Source organism: Melopsittacus undulatus, chromosome 4 (assembly GCF_012275295.1).
Source record: "Melopsittacus undulatus isolate bMelUnd1 chromosome 4, bMelUnd1.mat.Z, whole genome shotgun sequence".
NCBI lineage: Eukaryota > Metazoa > Chordata > Aves > Psittaciformes > Psittaculidae > Melopsittacus > Melopsittacus undulatus.
In genome coordinates, this window is record NC_047530.1 from 67,142,835 (window position 1) to 67,159,843 (window position 17,009).

Genomic DNA, 17,009 nt, shown 5'->3' on the forward strand with positions numbered 1-17,009 from the left:
TATTTGTTTATTTTTCATTTATGTATTTTCAGTTTCCTCTTCCCATCCCACAGCAGAGCTCAAGGAGCGGGGGAAGCCTTCAGCAGCCTGTCTCCAAGGCTGCTGTGGAAGACCCTTCGGGGTATGGCAGGGCATGGCCCTCCCCACCCTCCCGGCCCTGCCTGCCGCAGATAACACCGACAGGGGTTCACGCTGGCCGGCAGTGGGAGCGGGGGCTGTGGGCGGGGCCGCGGCTGGCCCCGCTGAGGAGCGGGGAGGAGGAAGGGGAGGTGCTGCGGCGGCGGCAGCGCGGCCATCCCTGGGCGCCGCATCGCTGCGTGCGCGGAGCCGCCCGCTGCAGCCGGCAGGATGATCGCCGCCCAACTCCTGGCCTACTACTTCACGGAGCTGAAGGAGGATCAGGTCAAAAAGGTAAACTGACCCCCGAGGGAGGGCTGCCCCCACAGATCCCTTTTTTTATTTATTTCATTTTTTTTTTCTGTTCCTGTTGGTTTTGTTGCTTTGTGCCCGTAGCGACTTTGTGCCGTAGCGTATTCCCGCAGGGGAATAAACCCCTTTTTAGGAATAGCCAGACTGTCCCCCCAGAGCATTCCCGGTGGAGAGCGGATCGGAGGGGTCAGTGTGGAAACTGCCTGCGCGGGTGATGCACAGGCCGCGGAAACGGAGCTCGGCAAAGCGAGGCAGGAGCTGGGGGCTTTGGCAGAGAGGGAGGTGGTGATGGCCTGTCGGGTGTGTGGAAGGCACCAGCATTCCCGAAGAGGGGACTTCCCCTTCATCCCCAGGGTGCCTGTGGGCATCTCACTCCAGCACAGGGCTGACGAAGGCAAAGAGCAGGCAGTTTTTGAAGTGTGTCACTGCAGGTTCTGAATTTTCAGGAAGTGGTTGTCAGTTGTGCTTAATAAGAAGCAGTATTTCTATGGGCTGCTTTTCCTTTAGCATTAGGAGGTTGCTGCTGTATGGCTGTTATATCCCTGTGATTTAGCACTGCCACAAGGAAATGGGTGTAGAGCACAGGATAAATAAAAACATGGCAGTTAGGTCCTGGCTAAGCATATTGCAGTGCTGTGGGGAGTGGAGAGCCTAGGGCTAGGGATGCAGGGACACAAAATGGGAAAATGATTGCAAATATCACCCAGCTCTGTCTCAGAGCCAGGATGACGTCAGGGAGCAGAGGCTTCCCCTCTGTCACCTCCGGCAGTGCTGCGTGACCCATCTAGGCACATGGCTGAGCACCTGCTGAAGGCATCCCAGAAGTATTTTGGGGATAACTCAGTGTCAGCATTAGCAGGGCTGATTTGTAGTGGTGTCAGGGCTTGGCCTGGTGGGGGAAAGCATCTTCTTCCTTTGGGCTTCTGGCTGCGCTTAGGGAGACCCCAGCTGCTGTATGTGGGTGACCCCTCCTGCCTCACTCCAGCCATGCTCATCCATACCAGCTCCTCTCTTGGATAAAACCCAATGCAGCACCCCATATTTTCCACATCTCCTTCTGTGGTTTACGTCTTTTGCTTTTACACCCAGCGGTTGTTGCGAGGATCTGAAGGCTTTGCGCAGCCTGTAGCTTTCTGCACCTTCTGGCCCTGTGTATGTAGCTCTCCCTTTTCCCTTATTTTCCTTTTCCTGGAGGATTTGTAAATGGTGCTGCTGGCGCCAGGCGTGCATGCCTGGGTAAGGCCTTCTCTGTCTCGCTGTGCCTGTTATATTTAGAAACCCAGGATAAGCACAAGGGTGCGCGTTGGCTGAGGACCTGCAGAATGGCTGTGTGGGGAAGGCACCGTAGGAGCATGCAAGGGAAACTGGTGTTCCTGGGGGTTATTTATTACAGGCTGGTTTGGCACCATGGGGCTGCTGTTGTCTGACAGCATGGGAATTGTTTGGCCAGGGAACTGTAAAACGTTCTTATGGATCAATCTGGTTTTGTCTGGAAAATAAAATAAAAATCCAGTTGAAAAAAAAAAACCCTACCAAAACCAAGCAGGCTACAGGTTTGGGAGGATGTAAGACATCTTTTCCTGTTTATATCCTTTTGGAACGGATATTGAGCCCCCTGGGTTTTGGCTGTTCTGTAGGGATGGTTTCTGCAGCAGTCAGAGGCTCTGCCCCATATTTCTGCTGCCCTGCAGCCGTTGGGAGCCGCTGGGCTCTGCTTCCTGGTTCCGTGTTGGGCTCTGTCTCAGGGTGCTGCTTGTGAGGTTTGTGCTCCATCACAGCATGTTGCTTACGGTAATACGTGCCTACATGGCTTCATTTCAGGTCCCTCCCTCTCCTCTCTGCTTCCGGAAGAGCAGCACTTTCTGCTGGTATGTGCTTGTGGCTGGGGGCTGCCGACCAGGGTGTTACTCCCTCACCACTCTGCCCCATGGGGCTCTGGGCCACAGTGGCTACTCCTCTGCCTCCCTGGTCCGTAGCAGCCATCTGCTCAGCATTTGAAAGGCACAGGTGGCAGGTCACCTTGAACATGCTGCTGTGGGTCACAGGAGGGGTGTGAATGGGCTAAAAGTACCAGTGAGGTGAATTTGGGAATGTATTTGTTACTGGGTCTCCACTAAGGCTGAACATCCTTCTTCCTTTGTGATCCTGTTTCCTTCTTTTTTTTTTTTTTTTTGGGGGGGGTCCCATTCCTGCATGGCACTATGCTCAGTGCTGCCTTTCTATGGTAGGAACCCTGCAGAGGGGCACAGATGGTCTGGTGATTTCAGGCTGTCAGGACACCCTAGGTCTAAGAACTCCTGCTTCCATACTGGTTTTGCTGGGTTTCTACACCCCCACCCCCCCTTAAGCTTGAGAGTAATTTTTTTCAAATTTGCAGTTTCAGGAACATAAAGATGACCTGAGGGCTGCAGCACCTCTCCTATGGAGACAGGCTGAGAGAGCTGGGCTTGTTCAGCTGGGAGAAAAGAAGGTTCTGGGGAGCTTGAAGCAGCTTCCAGTACCTAAAGGGGCCTACAAGAAATCTAGAGAGGGACTTTTTAACAGGGGCATGCAGTGACAGGACAAGGGGGAATGGCTTTAAACTGAAAGAGGGTAGATTAGAGTAGATATTAGGGAGGAGTTCTTTACTGTGAAGGGTGGTGAGGCACTGGAACAGGTTGCTTGGAAAACTTAGAGAAGTGTTCAAGGGTGGGGCTTTGAGCATCCTGTTCTAGGGGAAGGTGTCCCTGCCCATGGCGTGGGGGTTGGAGTTAGATGATCTTTGAGGTGGCTTCCAACCCAAACCATTCTATGTACTATGATTTTTCAAGGAGAGTTGTGGCCATCAGGAGGATGGATGTTTAGTGCCGAAGGTGCTGGTTGCTCATTGCCTGCTGGCAGCCCCATGACCCTGCAGCCCCTGCAAGGAGTTTTTTTCCAATGAAAAGGAGGCTTTTCCCAATGAAATCATGTGTATGGGCACTTGCACATAACCCTGGTGTGTAGAAGCAAGCCAACAAATAATGCTCTGTACCATATAAATACGGGTGTAGTTTTACCTCAAGCAGGATAAATTATGTAGATGTTTTTGAAAACATCTTTTCCCTGAGTGTTTGTGATCCTTCGGTGGCATCAGCAGGAGCCTTGCTGTGACTGTAGATTTTGTACAACCCAAACTGAGGCCCTCTTTCTCTAAAAGGCTGACTCCCATCCACGAAGCATCCCTTGTATCTGTGCCACTGGCCTGTGTGCAGGAGAGCCTTTGTAAAACTGCTTTAGAGTACCTTTTTCCAACAGGTTTATACCTGCAGTAGCTGGCCCCAGTGAAGGGATCCTCTAGGTGTTGCCTTGATTCTGTTTGCCAGGGGAACAATACCTTTTTGTTTTACTACCTGATGAGAGGAGAAAAAGGTCTTGCAATTCAAGAATGATATTTAAATATCATTTAACCTTGAAAAGAACATAATGGAATGGAGTGTAAAATGTAGCAATTGGCATCAGAAAAAGCCCCATAATGGTAACCTGCCAGTATAAAGGCTTTTTAGGAACCAACCTGATAAATTATAAGTAACCCTGCTTCAGGATGTCTAAACTACCTGTTTTAACATGCCTTGGCTCCTGGTGAGTCTTCCTGATGCTGAAAGGAGTATGGAGTGTGATTAACTCTGCAGAAAAATGTTTACATGGTGGAGCCTTTTCATGCAAAGGCTGTGTCAGTAAACTAGATGCTAACGATTTCTGAAACTGTGGGAGTGCTCTATTCTTGGATACTATTGCCTGTTGTCAGTGTCCAGGGAATGAAGCTTGCGTTTAAGGAATGGCCCTCAGTGCTGCCTGTTTCATTATGGGCTTATAATTATTCACAACTTTCGGTGGAGGTTGCTGTGGTGGCTGGATTTTCAGAAACGTATTTTCCCCAAGTGCGTAAAGTATCTTCCCTATGAGACCAAGACACACATGGCTCACAGTATGAAATCCTATTTACAAAAAAACTTGCTTGCAGATTCTGGCTGGCTGGTTTTTTAAGGAGAAAAAATAAAGGGGCAAAATTACTGGAGGGCTCCCGTAGTGACACTCTGGAAGATGCCGTTCCTGGGGGGCGGTTCTGAAATGGCAGCTAAATAAAGAAGTGTTTCCTGCTCCTTGCTGCCTGACTGAAATTGCTTCTGCGCTCCGCCATTCCCAGGGAAGGGCTGGCACCCATCTCCCACGGGGCTGCAGCCATGGGAGGCTGCACGTCTGACAGGGTGCTGCCGGCAGCTCCCAGCTGTGTCCCTGCTGGCTCCTCCCACAGCTTCCCTTCGGATAAGTCTGAGATTTGCTTTGTGATCGGCTTTTATTGCAGGCAAAGCAGGGAGTTATTAAACCTCCGTCTCATAATCCGGCCTTCAGTTCCCCCCCTCCCAGTTATTTGTGGCAGTTTGCTGAGGGTTTTCCGTCAGAAGTCTGCCTGTGCTGCCAGCCCAGGAGAGCAGTGCTTTTTCCCTAGCAGCTGCCCTGCCAGAATGACTGACGCTTTTCCTGCCCAGGGAACAAAAAGAAATGCTTTTTTTCCCTCTTTTTTCTTCTTTTTTTTTTTTTTTTGGAAACTGCAACACACGGGAGAGGTTTTGTTTCAGACCAAGGTTTAGTTCCCATCTCCTCCGCCTCTCCGCCCCATGAGTCTCAGCGGTAAAGATGGCCTTGATGTGATGCAACGCAATATGATGCACCGTGATGCAATGCGAGGCGATTCGAGGTGATGCTCCCTGCTGCAGGGGGGTCCTGCCCAATTATGTAGGGGTGCTGACAGTGTTCATTGGTTTTTCACCCAAAACAGAAGACAAGAGAGCCCTCCCTCCCGTTTTCCTTCAGCAGTGGAGGGGCAGAGCTGTGGAGAATGGGCTTGTCCGATTTTCACTGTGCAAATGCCAAAACCTGCATTTACTACAGGGCTTTTTGTGGGGGGAAATCCCTCAACCCTGTTTTTGACAGGAGGATGCAGCAGTGGGACTGTGTAGAGGGGTATTTTAGTTACACAGTGAAGTCTGTGTGAATGATGTGTTACTGAGCTTTCACTGGGAGATTTGGGAAATCAGGCTTGTGAGCAGCAGTGTGGGCTGCTGAAAGCTCAGCCTTAATAAGAGGGTTTCCCCCTTCTTCCCCCCTCCCCCTCCTTAGAAAGAGAATAACTTAATGCTTTGACATCATGGCTTTATACACTCTGCTAATAAAAGCAATCCAGCTGTGGTAGGGTTTGCCATGGAGGAGAGTCCTTCCTGCTCAGCCTGAGACCAGCCTCTGCAAATGCTGAGACAGCATTTGGGGCTGCAAGAAAGAGTGTGTCCCATCATGTTTTTGTTCTTGGAGCAAAATTATGCCAGTGGCTGGCTGTGGTTGTCATTGTGAGGGGGCTGTCAGCCCTTTGGGCACCATGGGACCCAAATGGGGATGCTGCCTGGGGTCTAGCATTTGCCCTCTGTTGCAGCGAACCTGGGCTCAGCTCTTCTGCCACTCAGCTATACGCCTGCACTATCACTTCACCAGTTCGTGGAGCAAATGTATGGTATCATTTCATATTGTTGCACTGTAACTTTCCCATAGCGTCTATTTGGTGGCTGTTTTGCCCTTCCTCTGCAAGCAGTGGCACTGAACACATCAGAACTTGTGCAGCCTCTGGCTCTGGCCCCCTGTTTCAGGCTTGCTGTGGTTCGGCATCAGGCTGGGTAGCTGTGCCTGGCAGCAGCATCCATATATCTTTCTCCCTTGTCTGTGTAAATGCTTGGTCACAGTAGGAGGGCATCTGGCTCATGGAGGTACACTATCTTTGGTGCAGACCTTGAGGTACATGTGGCAGAAGTACTTTCTGCAGGAGAAATTAAATTTGCACTGGTTTTATGGCCAGTTTAGAGTTTAGTTACATTTTGATTGTCTGCATTTCCTTTGAAAATGACATGATTCGTTGTTTTCTGTCTCAAAATCCTCAGTATATGGAGTATTTGCATGTATACATTTCACATGGCATGTTTTATTGCGGCATTGGCACTGCAAGACACAATGCCAGTGGAGAGGTTGGATGAGTTGCTCTCAGTGCTTCCAGAACAGCAAAGGAGACACAGGCAGCCTTGGCACAGAGATGGTCTGGGGTTTAAAATGAGGTAGCTTTTCCAGTTTTGCTGAGGATAAAAAGCATGGAAGGGTTTTATTTTCTTGGTCCTGCTAAGCTGCAAACAAAAGTGATCCCAAAGGTGTGGCTTGGATCTAAGCTGTTTGCAGAACCAAATTTCCAAGGCAGATAATGAAACAAGGCAAGAATAGACTGGCAGCTGAGGTGAAAGGTGTGGGACATGTGCAAGAACCCCCCAAGGCCAAGTTGTATTTTTGAAGCATCAAAGCATCTCTCAATCTGCCTGATGATGAAGATGGGTGTAATGTTATAGAAGGCAGTATTATTGGAAAACTGGAGCAGCCTCCTTTTTCCAGTGAGGTGAAGAAAGTTCCTGTTTTGGGAAGTCACAAGGGAGAAGTCAACAACTTTTAATTTGATGTTTTGTCTTGAGGAGGAAGCTGCTACCTGCTCACAGCCAAGTTCTGCCTCTTCTGACTCTCTGGCTGTGGTAGTTTTGGATATCAGTAGATATCCCTATCAGTGGGAGAGGGAAAGTGGTCTGGTACACAGAAATAATTTTGCAGCCTAGGATATAGTCCTGAAGCTGCTGTGACAAGTCCTTCACAATGAAAAGCTTTAAATACAAGGCACCTCTGTGAACTACAGACAACCACATCACTCCAACTGGGACAAGGTGCCAAAAGAGGGATTTTTAGCTTCAGCTGTTCAGCTCATGGGCAGTCAGGAGAGCTGAGGAGTGGTGTGAGGGCTGGAGATTGTGGTGTGAGGCTGTGGTTGAATGAGTTTCTGTGGAAAATAGGAGGCAGAGTGATGTGGACTGGGTCATGCCTTGCAAAAACAGTAGAATGGAGTGGACTTCAGCTCACATGTGTCCTAGCACTTGCACATTTTCCTGATTTTGAGTCAAAAAGACAAGGCATGAAGTGTGTGGCTGTGTTGTCAGCCTGGCCAGAGCTCCATGGCCAAGCTGGGGCTATATGCAGTTAAAGAGCCCCCCATGGGCACTTCAGGGCAGTCTTTCACTCTGTGATGGTTTTCTTTGTTTGTTTTCCCCAGATTGACAAATACCTTTACGCCATGCGACTCTCTGATGAAACACTGATAGATGTTATGGCTCGCTTCAGGAGAGAGATGAAGAATGGCCTCTCCAGAGACTTTAACCCAACAGCTGCAGTGAAGATGCTTCCTACATTTGTGAGGTCCATTCCTGATGGTTCAGGTAAGGAGCTGAGTATTTGTTTTGTGTATTAAAGATGGCGTGCTTCATGGGAAACCTGTTAGAAATACATCAATACTGCCAAGAACAAGAGCAATTTACTTTCTGCCAAGCCCTGGCACCTCCTCAAAGGCAGCCTCCCTTCTGTGTGCAGGTCAGTTCCCACAGATGCTGGAGGATTTTGTGAATTCAGTGTCAAAACCATTTTGATGCCAATGGAAGAGCCCTTCCTATTAATCAGTCTACTAACAATCCGTATTATTTATGCTAAGATTTGTCTGCCATCTGTCAATACTTCACATAGGAAAATGTTTGATTTATGCAGTTCATACTCATGTGACCTAGAGTCTTGACAAATACAGTGGCTTTTAGTCATTTGTTTTTTGACTCAACATCTCTTCTTGTTTTTTCTCCAGTGGAAAAAATACTGCTGTATGCTGAATTTGAATTTCCTGGCATTTGTTTTGCTTTTTGTAGCTATGTTTTGCAGGCGGCCTAAGGGGAAAACTGGCAGAACTCAAGGAGGTGCAGTGTGTGGCTCAGAAGCTGCTGCTCTGGTGTACTGAGCTTTTTCCATTGAGATGTAGGGCTTATTTTTTCATGCTCACTGTACCTGATAAAAGTGGCACAGAGAGCTATCAGAAATCAAAAAGATGCTGTGTTGGTATTTGAGACCAAGATTGTCCCCATTACTTTAGTGCTTATAAAAAAAACCAAACAAACAAACCAAACAACCCTCCAACAACTATATATAGGGTGTATAAATATATTTATTAACAGTATATAATAGTGTTTATTATTTAGTGGTAACACTAGATTTCCTTCTCATGTAGCATGCATTGGTAACTAGTTTGGTGCCTAACACAAGTTAAGTCCCTGTGTGCAGAAATTGCACAATTGCAACAACTGCATAATACGATTACCTGTTTTGAGGCTTTTTCTGAGTTAAAATGGAGAATTTGTTGGGTGAAAGAACATGAAGCCTGGGGCTTTGTGTTATTTGGTGCTGTCTGGCTGGGGAAATCTTCGATAGTTCTGCTTCACTGTTGCTTTCTGCCACCTTAAGCTTTTCAGTTGAAATGTTAATACTCTCTTAAAAAACCCAAACAAACACCAAACAAACAAAGGAAGAACAGTCTTGAATTCTGTGTTTCCCTTAATTTAGCACTACTGGTTGTTATGTTGAAATGTTGTGTTGAAATTTGGAGCCTGTTGAGAAAGCCAGAAGCTGCCACACAAAGCTGGGTCACTGGCAGGGCTTGCTCTAAGGGTTTGCAGGTGTGAGGTGACTTGAGGGTTTATGTGTGGAATCCCAGTGTTTTTACCAACTCTGAAATCCCCATATGTGTTTTGAGTTGACCTGTCTCCAGTACCCTCTTCTGTCAAGGCACTGCAGGTTAGCAAATCTGGGCTGCTTGCAGTGAGCCAAATATGTTTGCGAATTACTCCATGGCACAAACTGGAGAGACTTCAAGATGCAGGATGGCACAAAGGGAAAAGGGGAGAGGTGTGCTGCTGGGACTGAACATGAGCCAGAGCAGTGGGTAGCCCTTGTTGAGTGTAAGCATGTCTGTATGTCAAGGCATTAATTCCAGATCATTTCAAACACCTACTTAAAAAAGCAACCTTGTGTATTGTGTACAAGGTGCTCAGTTCTTGATCCTGTGCCCATTTGGCTCCTGATGGCCCCTCCAGGACTATGGGCAGTGAATGTTGCAGCATGGATTAGACCAAGGCAGTGCTTTGCCCCAGACAATTTCTGTATAACATGACAGTAATCTGTATATGCAGGTTGTGAGTGTCTGTTTGGATAGCTGTTAGAAATGCAGGCAAAACAATTTAATTGTTTCCCAGAAAGGGCATGTTCTGATCCCAGGTATGAGCAATGTTTGCTGTGGGTACGTGTCATGGTATTTCTTTCCCTGACTCACCTCCACGTGCCTGCCATGTCTGGCTCAGCCATCACATAGATGAAGCCAGGGCAGATGCAGAGTCTTGTTCCCTCTTCCTCCTAAAGTCTCTGGGGAGCCCTTGTGGATATGGCTGTATTGCTGTGCCCGAAGTGTAGGGTTGGCTCCTGGCTGATGGCAGTTTCTGTCTTCAGCTGTTTCTCTATAAAAGGCAGAGGCTGAAAGCCTGCCCTCTTCTCTGGCCTTTCTCTACTGCCTTGTAAGCTCTTTCTTCCAAGTCTGGTTATTAGTATGAGAGTTGACTATTCAGAAAAATACTGTTGTTTATTTTCAGATCAGTGCTTGTGAACTTTATTAACAAGGGGCTTTTGAGTGATAATTTTGGGGACTCTGGAGATGTTGGTGTTAGCAGGGCTTTTTGCTTCATTCAGAGTTGCTTAATTTACAAAAGCCACAAGGTTTTTTGTCCAGAGCACTCAGAATAGTATTTCAGACTAATTCAAAATGCTTTTGAAGGATGTTCCTGAATAGATTTACAGCAGGTTTGATTGCACCTTGGTGTTACAAAGCATAGATTAAATGGTGCTACATGGGTTTAATTCCTGAAGTACACTGAAAGCAAGCTACTACTTTGCGTATGAAAGCTTTACACTCTAGTTCAGAGTTCTTTTTTCTTTTTAACTGAAAAGGTTAATAATTCTTAATAAATTTTACCTTGTGGTAAGCTTGATGGTGCTGGAAATCAAACGTGCTAATTTGTTAATTTACTGCCAGGGAAGATAGTTCTATATGAAGTGCAATATTTGCTTGAGGTATGTACTGAGGTGTAAGGGCCATCTGGTCCAATGTTGATTTTTCCATTATTTATTGGAGGTAATGGCTTGCATTCAACAAATGATACTCATATGATAAAGCTTATTTGGATATTTGGCTTAATGAGACACTTGTAAATGTTTGACTTCTAGTCTTGTTGCGGTGAAAGCAGTTGTGAGTTACTAAACTTATTATGCTGAACCCAATAAATGGAACTGGGCCTACAGTTTGGATATGTTTATGTTTTAAATGACATTTGTGCTGGAGCAAAGTGATGTTTAAAGCCAAGCTGTTCAAAAAAAGGCAGGGAAGTGCTGCAAGATCTGCATTTCTGCAAGTTGAGTCTGCCTATGTCTTAAGCAGAAAGAAGAAAAAGTTGCATTGCAATGCAGTAAAATCAGGATTACTAGGAGCTGTGGGCTTCCACTGTCATTTTGCTATGTTTTTCTTTATATAGCTTATTGTCATTGTGGTTTCTTGCATGACAGTGTTCTGTTTCTGTGTTACACTGCAACCCTGGAAAAGCATGTCGGCTTTTGCTGTGTCTTTGCCTCTCTTGGGCTGTTTCTGATAGAGCTCCTGCTCTGAAGGATGCCTCATCCAGCTCATCAACGTTGCTGAGCTTGATGGGGCTCCTTGAGGTGCATGGTGTGATGAAGAGGAAGGAGCAGCTCACTAAATCAGACTTTAGAAGTGTTGATCTGAGATTCGGCAGAGTAATCTCGGAGGGAAATGTGGGTCTGGAACTCCTTGTGGGTAAATTGCATACATGGTATTTTAGTGACAGCATCAGGTCAGGAGGCTCTGAGAAGAGAGTTGTAGTTTGAGGTAACACATCACAAGGTACTGTCTTCCCAACTGCTAGAAGTCTTTCCACATTGAGTGTAAGTAGAAGTGGAGAAACGGTGATGTTGGGAATGACCTTCCCAAAGTCCTAGTTCAGATTCATAAGGCAGAATGAGAAGAGGCCAAATTGCTCCACAGGATGGGACTGGCAATATGCATCAGGGTGCAGGATAGGGGGGAGGCAGCTGATCCTGTCATGGCATGGGATACTTCTGACACTGCAGAAAAGTACAAATTGATGAGGAAACCAAGATGAAAAGGTACCATGTTCCTGTGCTTCACTGCCCTTTGAGCAGCCTCGGGGAGCCTGGGGTTGCCATGTACAGACATAAATGCTTGCAAAGAGCCTTGGTGATTAACCTGGACATACACTTCTGTGTGACAAGTTGTACACACTGCTTCCCCAAATATTATCTTTTCACAGACTTTAATGATTGCTGTGTTTGCTCCCTCTTTGATAAAGTGAGATAGCACAAGCAGTTCAGTCAAATATGTTTGCCTTGCTCTCCAATGCGTGCTGTAGGTGTCATTCCTCAGGTAGCCTGGCCACGTGTCTGTGTTGCCTGAGGTTTGTGAAGGTGGTAGGGTAGTGGATTTGGCTTCAGACCTTTGAAATCCAAATCCTATCCACCACAGATGAGGTATCCTAACTCTTTTCCTGGTTTCTGGGGAGGTATTTAGGAGCTCTGTGCAAGGGATCACAACTTCTGCAGCAGTTCAGGGACACCCTATACTTTTTTCAGACTGTTTTTCTGACTTCTGTTATCTTGACTGCAGTTTGCAGTGAATCTCAGCTTTCTGGTGTGAATTAAGTGGTTCCTGCTTTAAATACATCTGTGTGTAATTTGTTGATTTTAAAGCAGCCACCATTCACTGTTATTTGCCAAAATGATACATGTTTGTTTACAGCAAAAGACTGCTCATTAGTGGTCTGGCATCCCTTCATTTTACTGTCTCTATTTTCAACATCTTTCAGGCTTTCTTTGCTCTGCCAAGCTTCATCATGAGATGTGGATACAGACAGTCCACTGTTAGTTGGTTCTAGAGAAGGACTTTTTACAAGGACATGTAGTGACAGGGCAAGGGTGAATAGTTTTAAACTGGAAGAGAGTAGATTTAGATTAGGAAGAAACTCTTTACTAAGAGGGTGCTGAAACAGTGGCACAGGTTGTCTAGAGAAGTTGTGGATGCCCCATCCCAGACTGTGTTTAAGGCCAAGCTGGATGGGGCTTTGAGCAACCTGATCTAGTGAAAGGTGTCCCTGCCTATGGCAGGGAGGTTGAAACTAAATGAACTTTAAGGTCCCTTACAACCCAAACTAGTCTGTGATTCTATGAAACCTTCATTACAGTTGTCTGTACCAACTTCATGTTAAATTGTAGGGAATCAGATTGATGCATTATGTGGACACCCTGCAGCTAGAACTTCCTCTTTGTGGGCACTGGACATTTGCCCATATGTTATATTTAACTGAGCTTGATGTTTCCCAGATTTGTGTTGCATGCAGGTTTTAATCACTTGTGTCTTGTTTTCCATATAGAGAAAGGAGATTTCATTGCACTGGATCTTGGCGGTTCTTATTTCCGAATTCTGCGGGTGAAGGTGTCACATGAAAAAAAGCAGACAGTACAAATGGAAAGTGAAATTTATAATACACCTGAAGATATCATGCACGGCAGTGGAACAAGGGTAAGCACCTCTTCCTTAGGATGTCTCTAAAGATTAGCTGCTTTCACGCTGCCATTTTAGAAAAAAACGAATGACCATAGCATCTTAACAGTTGCACCTACAGCATGCACAGACTTGACTACGCTCTTTGTCGATACTGAAAATAAATAAGCAGTAGTTAGTGTAATAGAGCATGCATGAGTGCTGCAAATCTGCTGTCATCATCGTATGGCAGATTTTTGGCTGAGTTAGGGAAAAAATGACCTAGAAATAAAACCTCTGACTGTACTATAAAAATCAATTTCCACAGGTAGGAAAGGAGAGCAGGAAAGTAGCTTAGTCTTTGTAAGTAACAAGCATGACCAACTCTGCAACTGTAATGTTAGATGACAGATAGAAATACCAATGACAGCCACATACCTGTCTTGGCAGTCTGAGCAACTTGGCATTCATGAGAAGTACAGGTAGATAGAAAAATTACAGGAAGCTCATAGAATGTTTTGGCACAACTTCAACTTATTTTTTGCTGAATAAATGGTAAGGTTTTTTTTTGTCTCCCATGTTCCAAGGTAAAAAATGTTTGGATCCATTTACTTGGAATTTTAGAAGGTTCTTTAGAAGAATTTATTTTCTCTTTATGATCAGAAAATGGATTACAATGAATATTTTACTGACAGATTTGTTTGTGTTTTGTAAAACAAAACAGGTTGTTTTCAGCATTGAAAACAGTAAAGTTTTTTACACTTTTTACTAGAATGCGGTGCTGTTTTGGCATATGAGATCTGCAGAAAATTTATAGCTTGTTTGTAAAGGATAAATGAAAGAGGAAAAAAAAGAAAAATTGTGCAAAAGAGCATTTCTATCCTTAATATAGAAACCTTAGTAACTTTAATATGTGTAATAACTGCTGCTACATTCCTGTGCAACAGTGAATGTAAGATGGCAGTCATGGCTTGTAAGTAGCACTGGTGTAAGGATTGTTGTCATATCTGAACCAAGCAATAAATACCTGTCTTGTAAAGACTTTCATAACATTACTACTTTGCTTTCTGGACAAAAGGCTGCAAAGTGGCTTTTCCATAAAATGGTGTTGGAGGGGAGCTGAGCTGCCTGTTGCTGGTGGAGGCAGACAAGTCAGGAGGCAGGTTTGGAGCAGGGGTTGCTTGTCCGTCAAGGGATTTTGGGAGCTGGAGAAGAGGCAAGCAGCAGGGCTACCCACATACCTGGGGGCAAATGTCTGTCTAGGGAGGAAAGGCAGGTTGATTTAAGGTGAGACTTGATGGAGACATGAGAAAGATGGTAAGGAGAAGCCAGGAAAGGAGACATCAGGTCTTCATTCTGTCTGTGGCTTTGTCATGTTTATGTTGTAATTTTTAAATATCCTAAGGCCATTTAGCTGGTGGGGGAGGGGAAGGGGGTTGAGGGCTGGATGGGGGATGGGGTGGTGGTGTGTGGAATTACCAGTGTGTAGCTCAGACTGATAGGCTTTGTTATGCTTTTTAAACTGAAAGAGAAGTGAGCAAGACATCCGCTGACCCTGGGGGGACAGTGACTCCCAGTATTTAAGTAGCAGGAAAAGGAGAACTGGAGGTATCATCAGAATTCATTAGGGACTGTAGTGATAGGACAAGGGGTAACGGGTTGAAACTTAAACAGCAGAGGTTTAGATTGGATATAAGGAAGAAGTTCTTTACTGTTAGGGTGGTGAGGTACTGGAATGGGTTGCCCAGGGAGGTTGTGAATGCTCCATCCCTGGCAGTGTTCAAGGCCAGGTTGGATGAAGCCTTGGGTGATATGGTTTAGTGTGAGGTGTCCCTGCCCATGGCAGGGGGGTTGGAACTAGGTGATCTTGAGGTCCTTTCCAATCCTAAGTATTCTATGATTCTATGAATTCCATCCGGTTTGAAGTTATCTCATGATGATATCCAGCCATGCCTAAAGCTGTGAGAGTTTACAGGGAAGCATGGTGGATGCCCAGGAGGTACACAGGCAAGTGATGATTTGATGTTTATGACTGGTGTGTACAGTTGAGGTTCTCTGAAATCCCCGAGCCAGATTAGTGGAACACTTGGACTGAACTGCCCACACTGGGTAGGTTACTAATATGTTTTCTGCAAGCTGTGTCATTAACTTCAGTGAGTAACTGAGTAGTCTTAAAGCCTAAGATAATCAGCTTACTGAAGGGATTGCGATTTATGGCTTCATGCCTCACTAGCATGGTTCGTTTTGATATTTTCTACTCCACTGCGTTCAAACTTCTATTCCTGTCCATCTGTTAGGAATGGGCTGACACCTTTGCCTGCTGGAGACAGTTCCCTGTCAAAACCAAGGGCAAAACTCTCATTGACTTCAGCAGTGCAATATCAGGTCTAAAATTTGTAAGAAGCCTGTGTTCTGTGTCAACTCAGCAAATGGGAGCATGCCTGAGGCTTGATTTTGCTGTTGCTTTTTGTGTTCTGGCACCACTGGAGGTAGGTTATGGACTTGTGGCTGTTCTCCTGATCCAAAGATGTGTTTTCCTTGCTCCTTAAATCTTCCCCTTTCAGAAGCTTGAGCTCAGATCTTCAGTTGCTTGCCAAAGTCTGCTGGCTGCCAGCCAAATGCATCCTTGTGGAGAGTTCTTGGAGCCCAACCTGAGCCAGGTAGCTTTGTGACCAGGAAGTAATGAAGCTTGATATCATATTGCTCAGCCATCTGATGGTTGTATTGCTTCAGGTCTACAAAGGTGTAAAATATGACTGGTCCTTTCCTCTTGGCTCTGGTGTTTGCTCTGTCTCTGACATTTGATAAAATATTGGCCTCATCCTGTTCCCTTCCACACACCTGTGGGTGGATGGGAATTTGGATTTTTCGTCAATCTACCTGCCGTACTTCAATGAAATAGACAGGAATGTTTTTTCTCTAGTGTCCTGTTGGAGTTGTTTGACTTGACATCTGTGAGGTTTGGATGTTAATATGGCACGGGCACATACAATGTCCATGAATCTCCTTATGAAAAATCTTACAACCGTCAGTGGTAGCAAAATTAATAAATGTCCCTCTCTTTTTTCATTTTTTTTGTACATTTTCTCCTTTTGAGCAGTGCCTTCCCTCTGTGCTTTTACTAAAAACAGTAGCCCAGCCAGACCATGCATTACTGCACACTGCTACTGTAGAATGTGGCTAATAGTTAACTGCCTGTGCAGGCTGTGCATGGGTTATGCTCACGCACCTCCCTGCCAGCCCAGAGCCCTGTTGACTGATGGTGCACTGCTTGCAGCAAGCATTCACACTAACTCATGGAGGCGAGCTTCAGCAGGTCACGCTGGGACTGTGAACACCAGCAGGTGCATGGACTTTCCAGACTGCTATGGGAATGCCCAGGGATCTTCTGCAGATGGACTTAAGAAGCACGTCACAGCTCTTCTGTATGCAGTCATGGTTCATTGCATAAGAATGATTTTTGTAACATCCACTGTCAATATTTCAGTTTCTTGCTCCCTGAATTCCTGAGGGGTTTGAGGTTGGCCCCTGGTTGTTGTCTGTAGTCTTGAGAGGAGCTGAAAGTTAGTAGGATTGAGTATTTAGCAAGATATTTTCAGATGGAAAGCATAATAAAAACATATACTCCTGTTATTTTTGTGTTCCTGCTGGAGAAGTGGTTGTATTTTAGTACTTAACTATAGTTCTTTTTATAGCTCCTTTACCTCTCTCCCTCATTTGGACAGCTAAAAATAGTCTTATAGTATTTTCCCATGCTGTTTTGCTGTGTGTGCTCAGAAAAATGTCAATGATTTTCCCAGGACAAGGGGACAGTACTACATTTATGCATAATCAGATCTGACCTCATTTTAGGAATGGCTTTACTTGTAACATTGCACACATCACTTCTTGACCTGCTTTGAATGGCAAAATATTCCTCTTCATTTTTTGTAATTGTTGCAGCATGTCTAATGCTTTTCCATATCTCTGAGACTGTAAATTGTTCCTAATAAAGCTATGCAGGCTAATTGTAACTCATAGATATCTTATTGTACTCTTTCCCAGTTATCCCCAATCT

General features: G+C 45.5%; 1 protein-coding gene across 1 annotated transcript in view; it reads left to right on the forward strand.

Annotated features, from left to right (window-relative positions):
* The first annotated feature begins 251 nt into the window (after window positions 1-251).
* LOC101879438 (hexokinase-1) overlaps window positions 252-17,009 on the forward strand; it is a 38,547-nt gene continuing 21,789 nt past the window's right edge. The window contains exons 1-3 of the mRNA XM_005153691.4: window positions 252-411; window positions 7,574-7,736; window positions 12,843-12,991. Coding sequence (XP_005153748.2) covers window positions 349-411; window positions 7,574-7,736; window positions 12,843-12,991 — 375 coding nt within the window. The 5' untranslated portion in view covers window positions 252-348. The remainder of the gene's footprint in view (window positions 412-7,573; window positions 7,737-12,842; window positions 12,992-17,009) is intronic.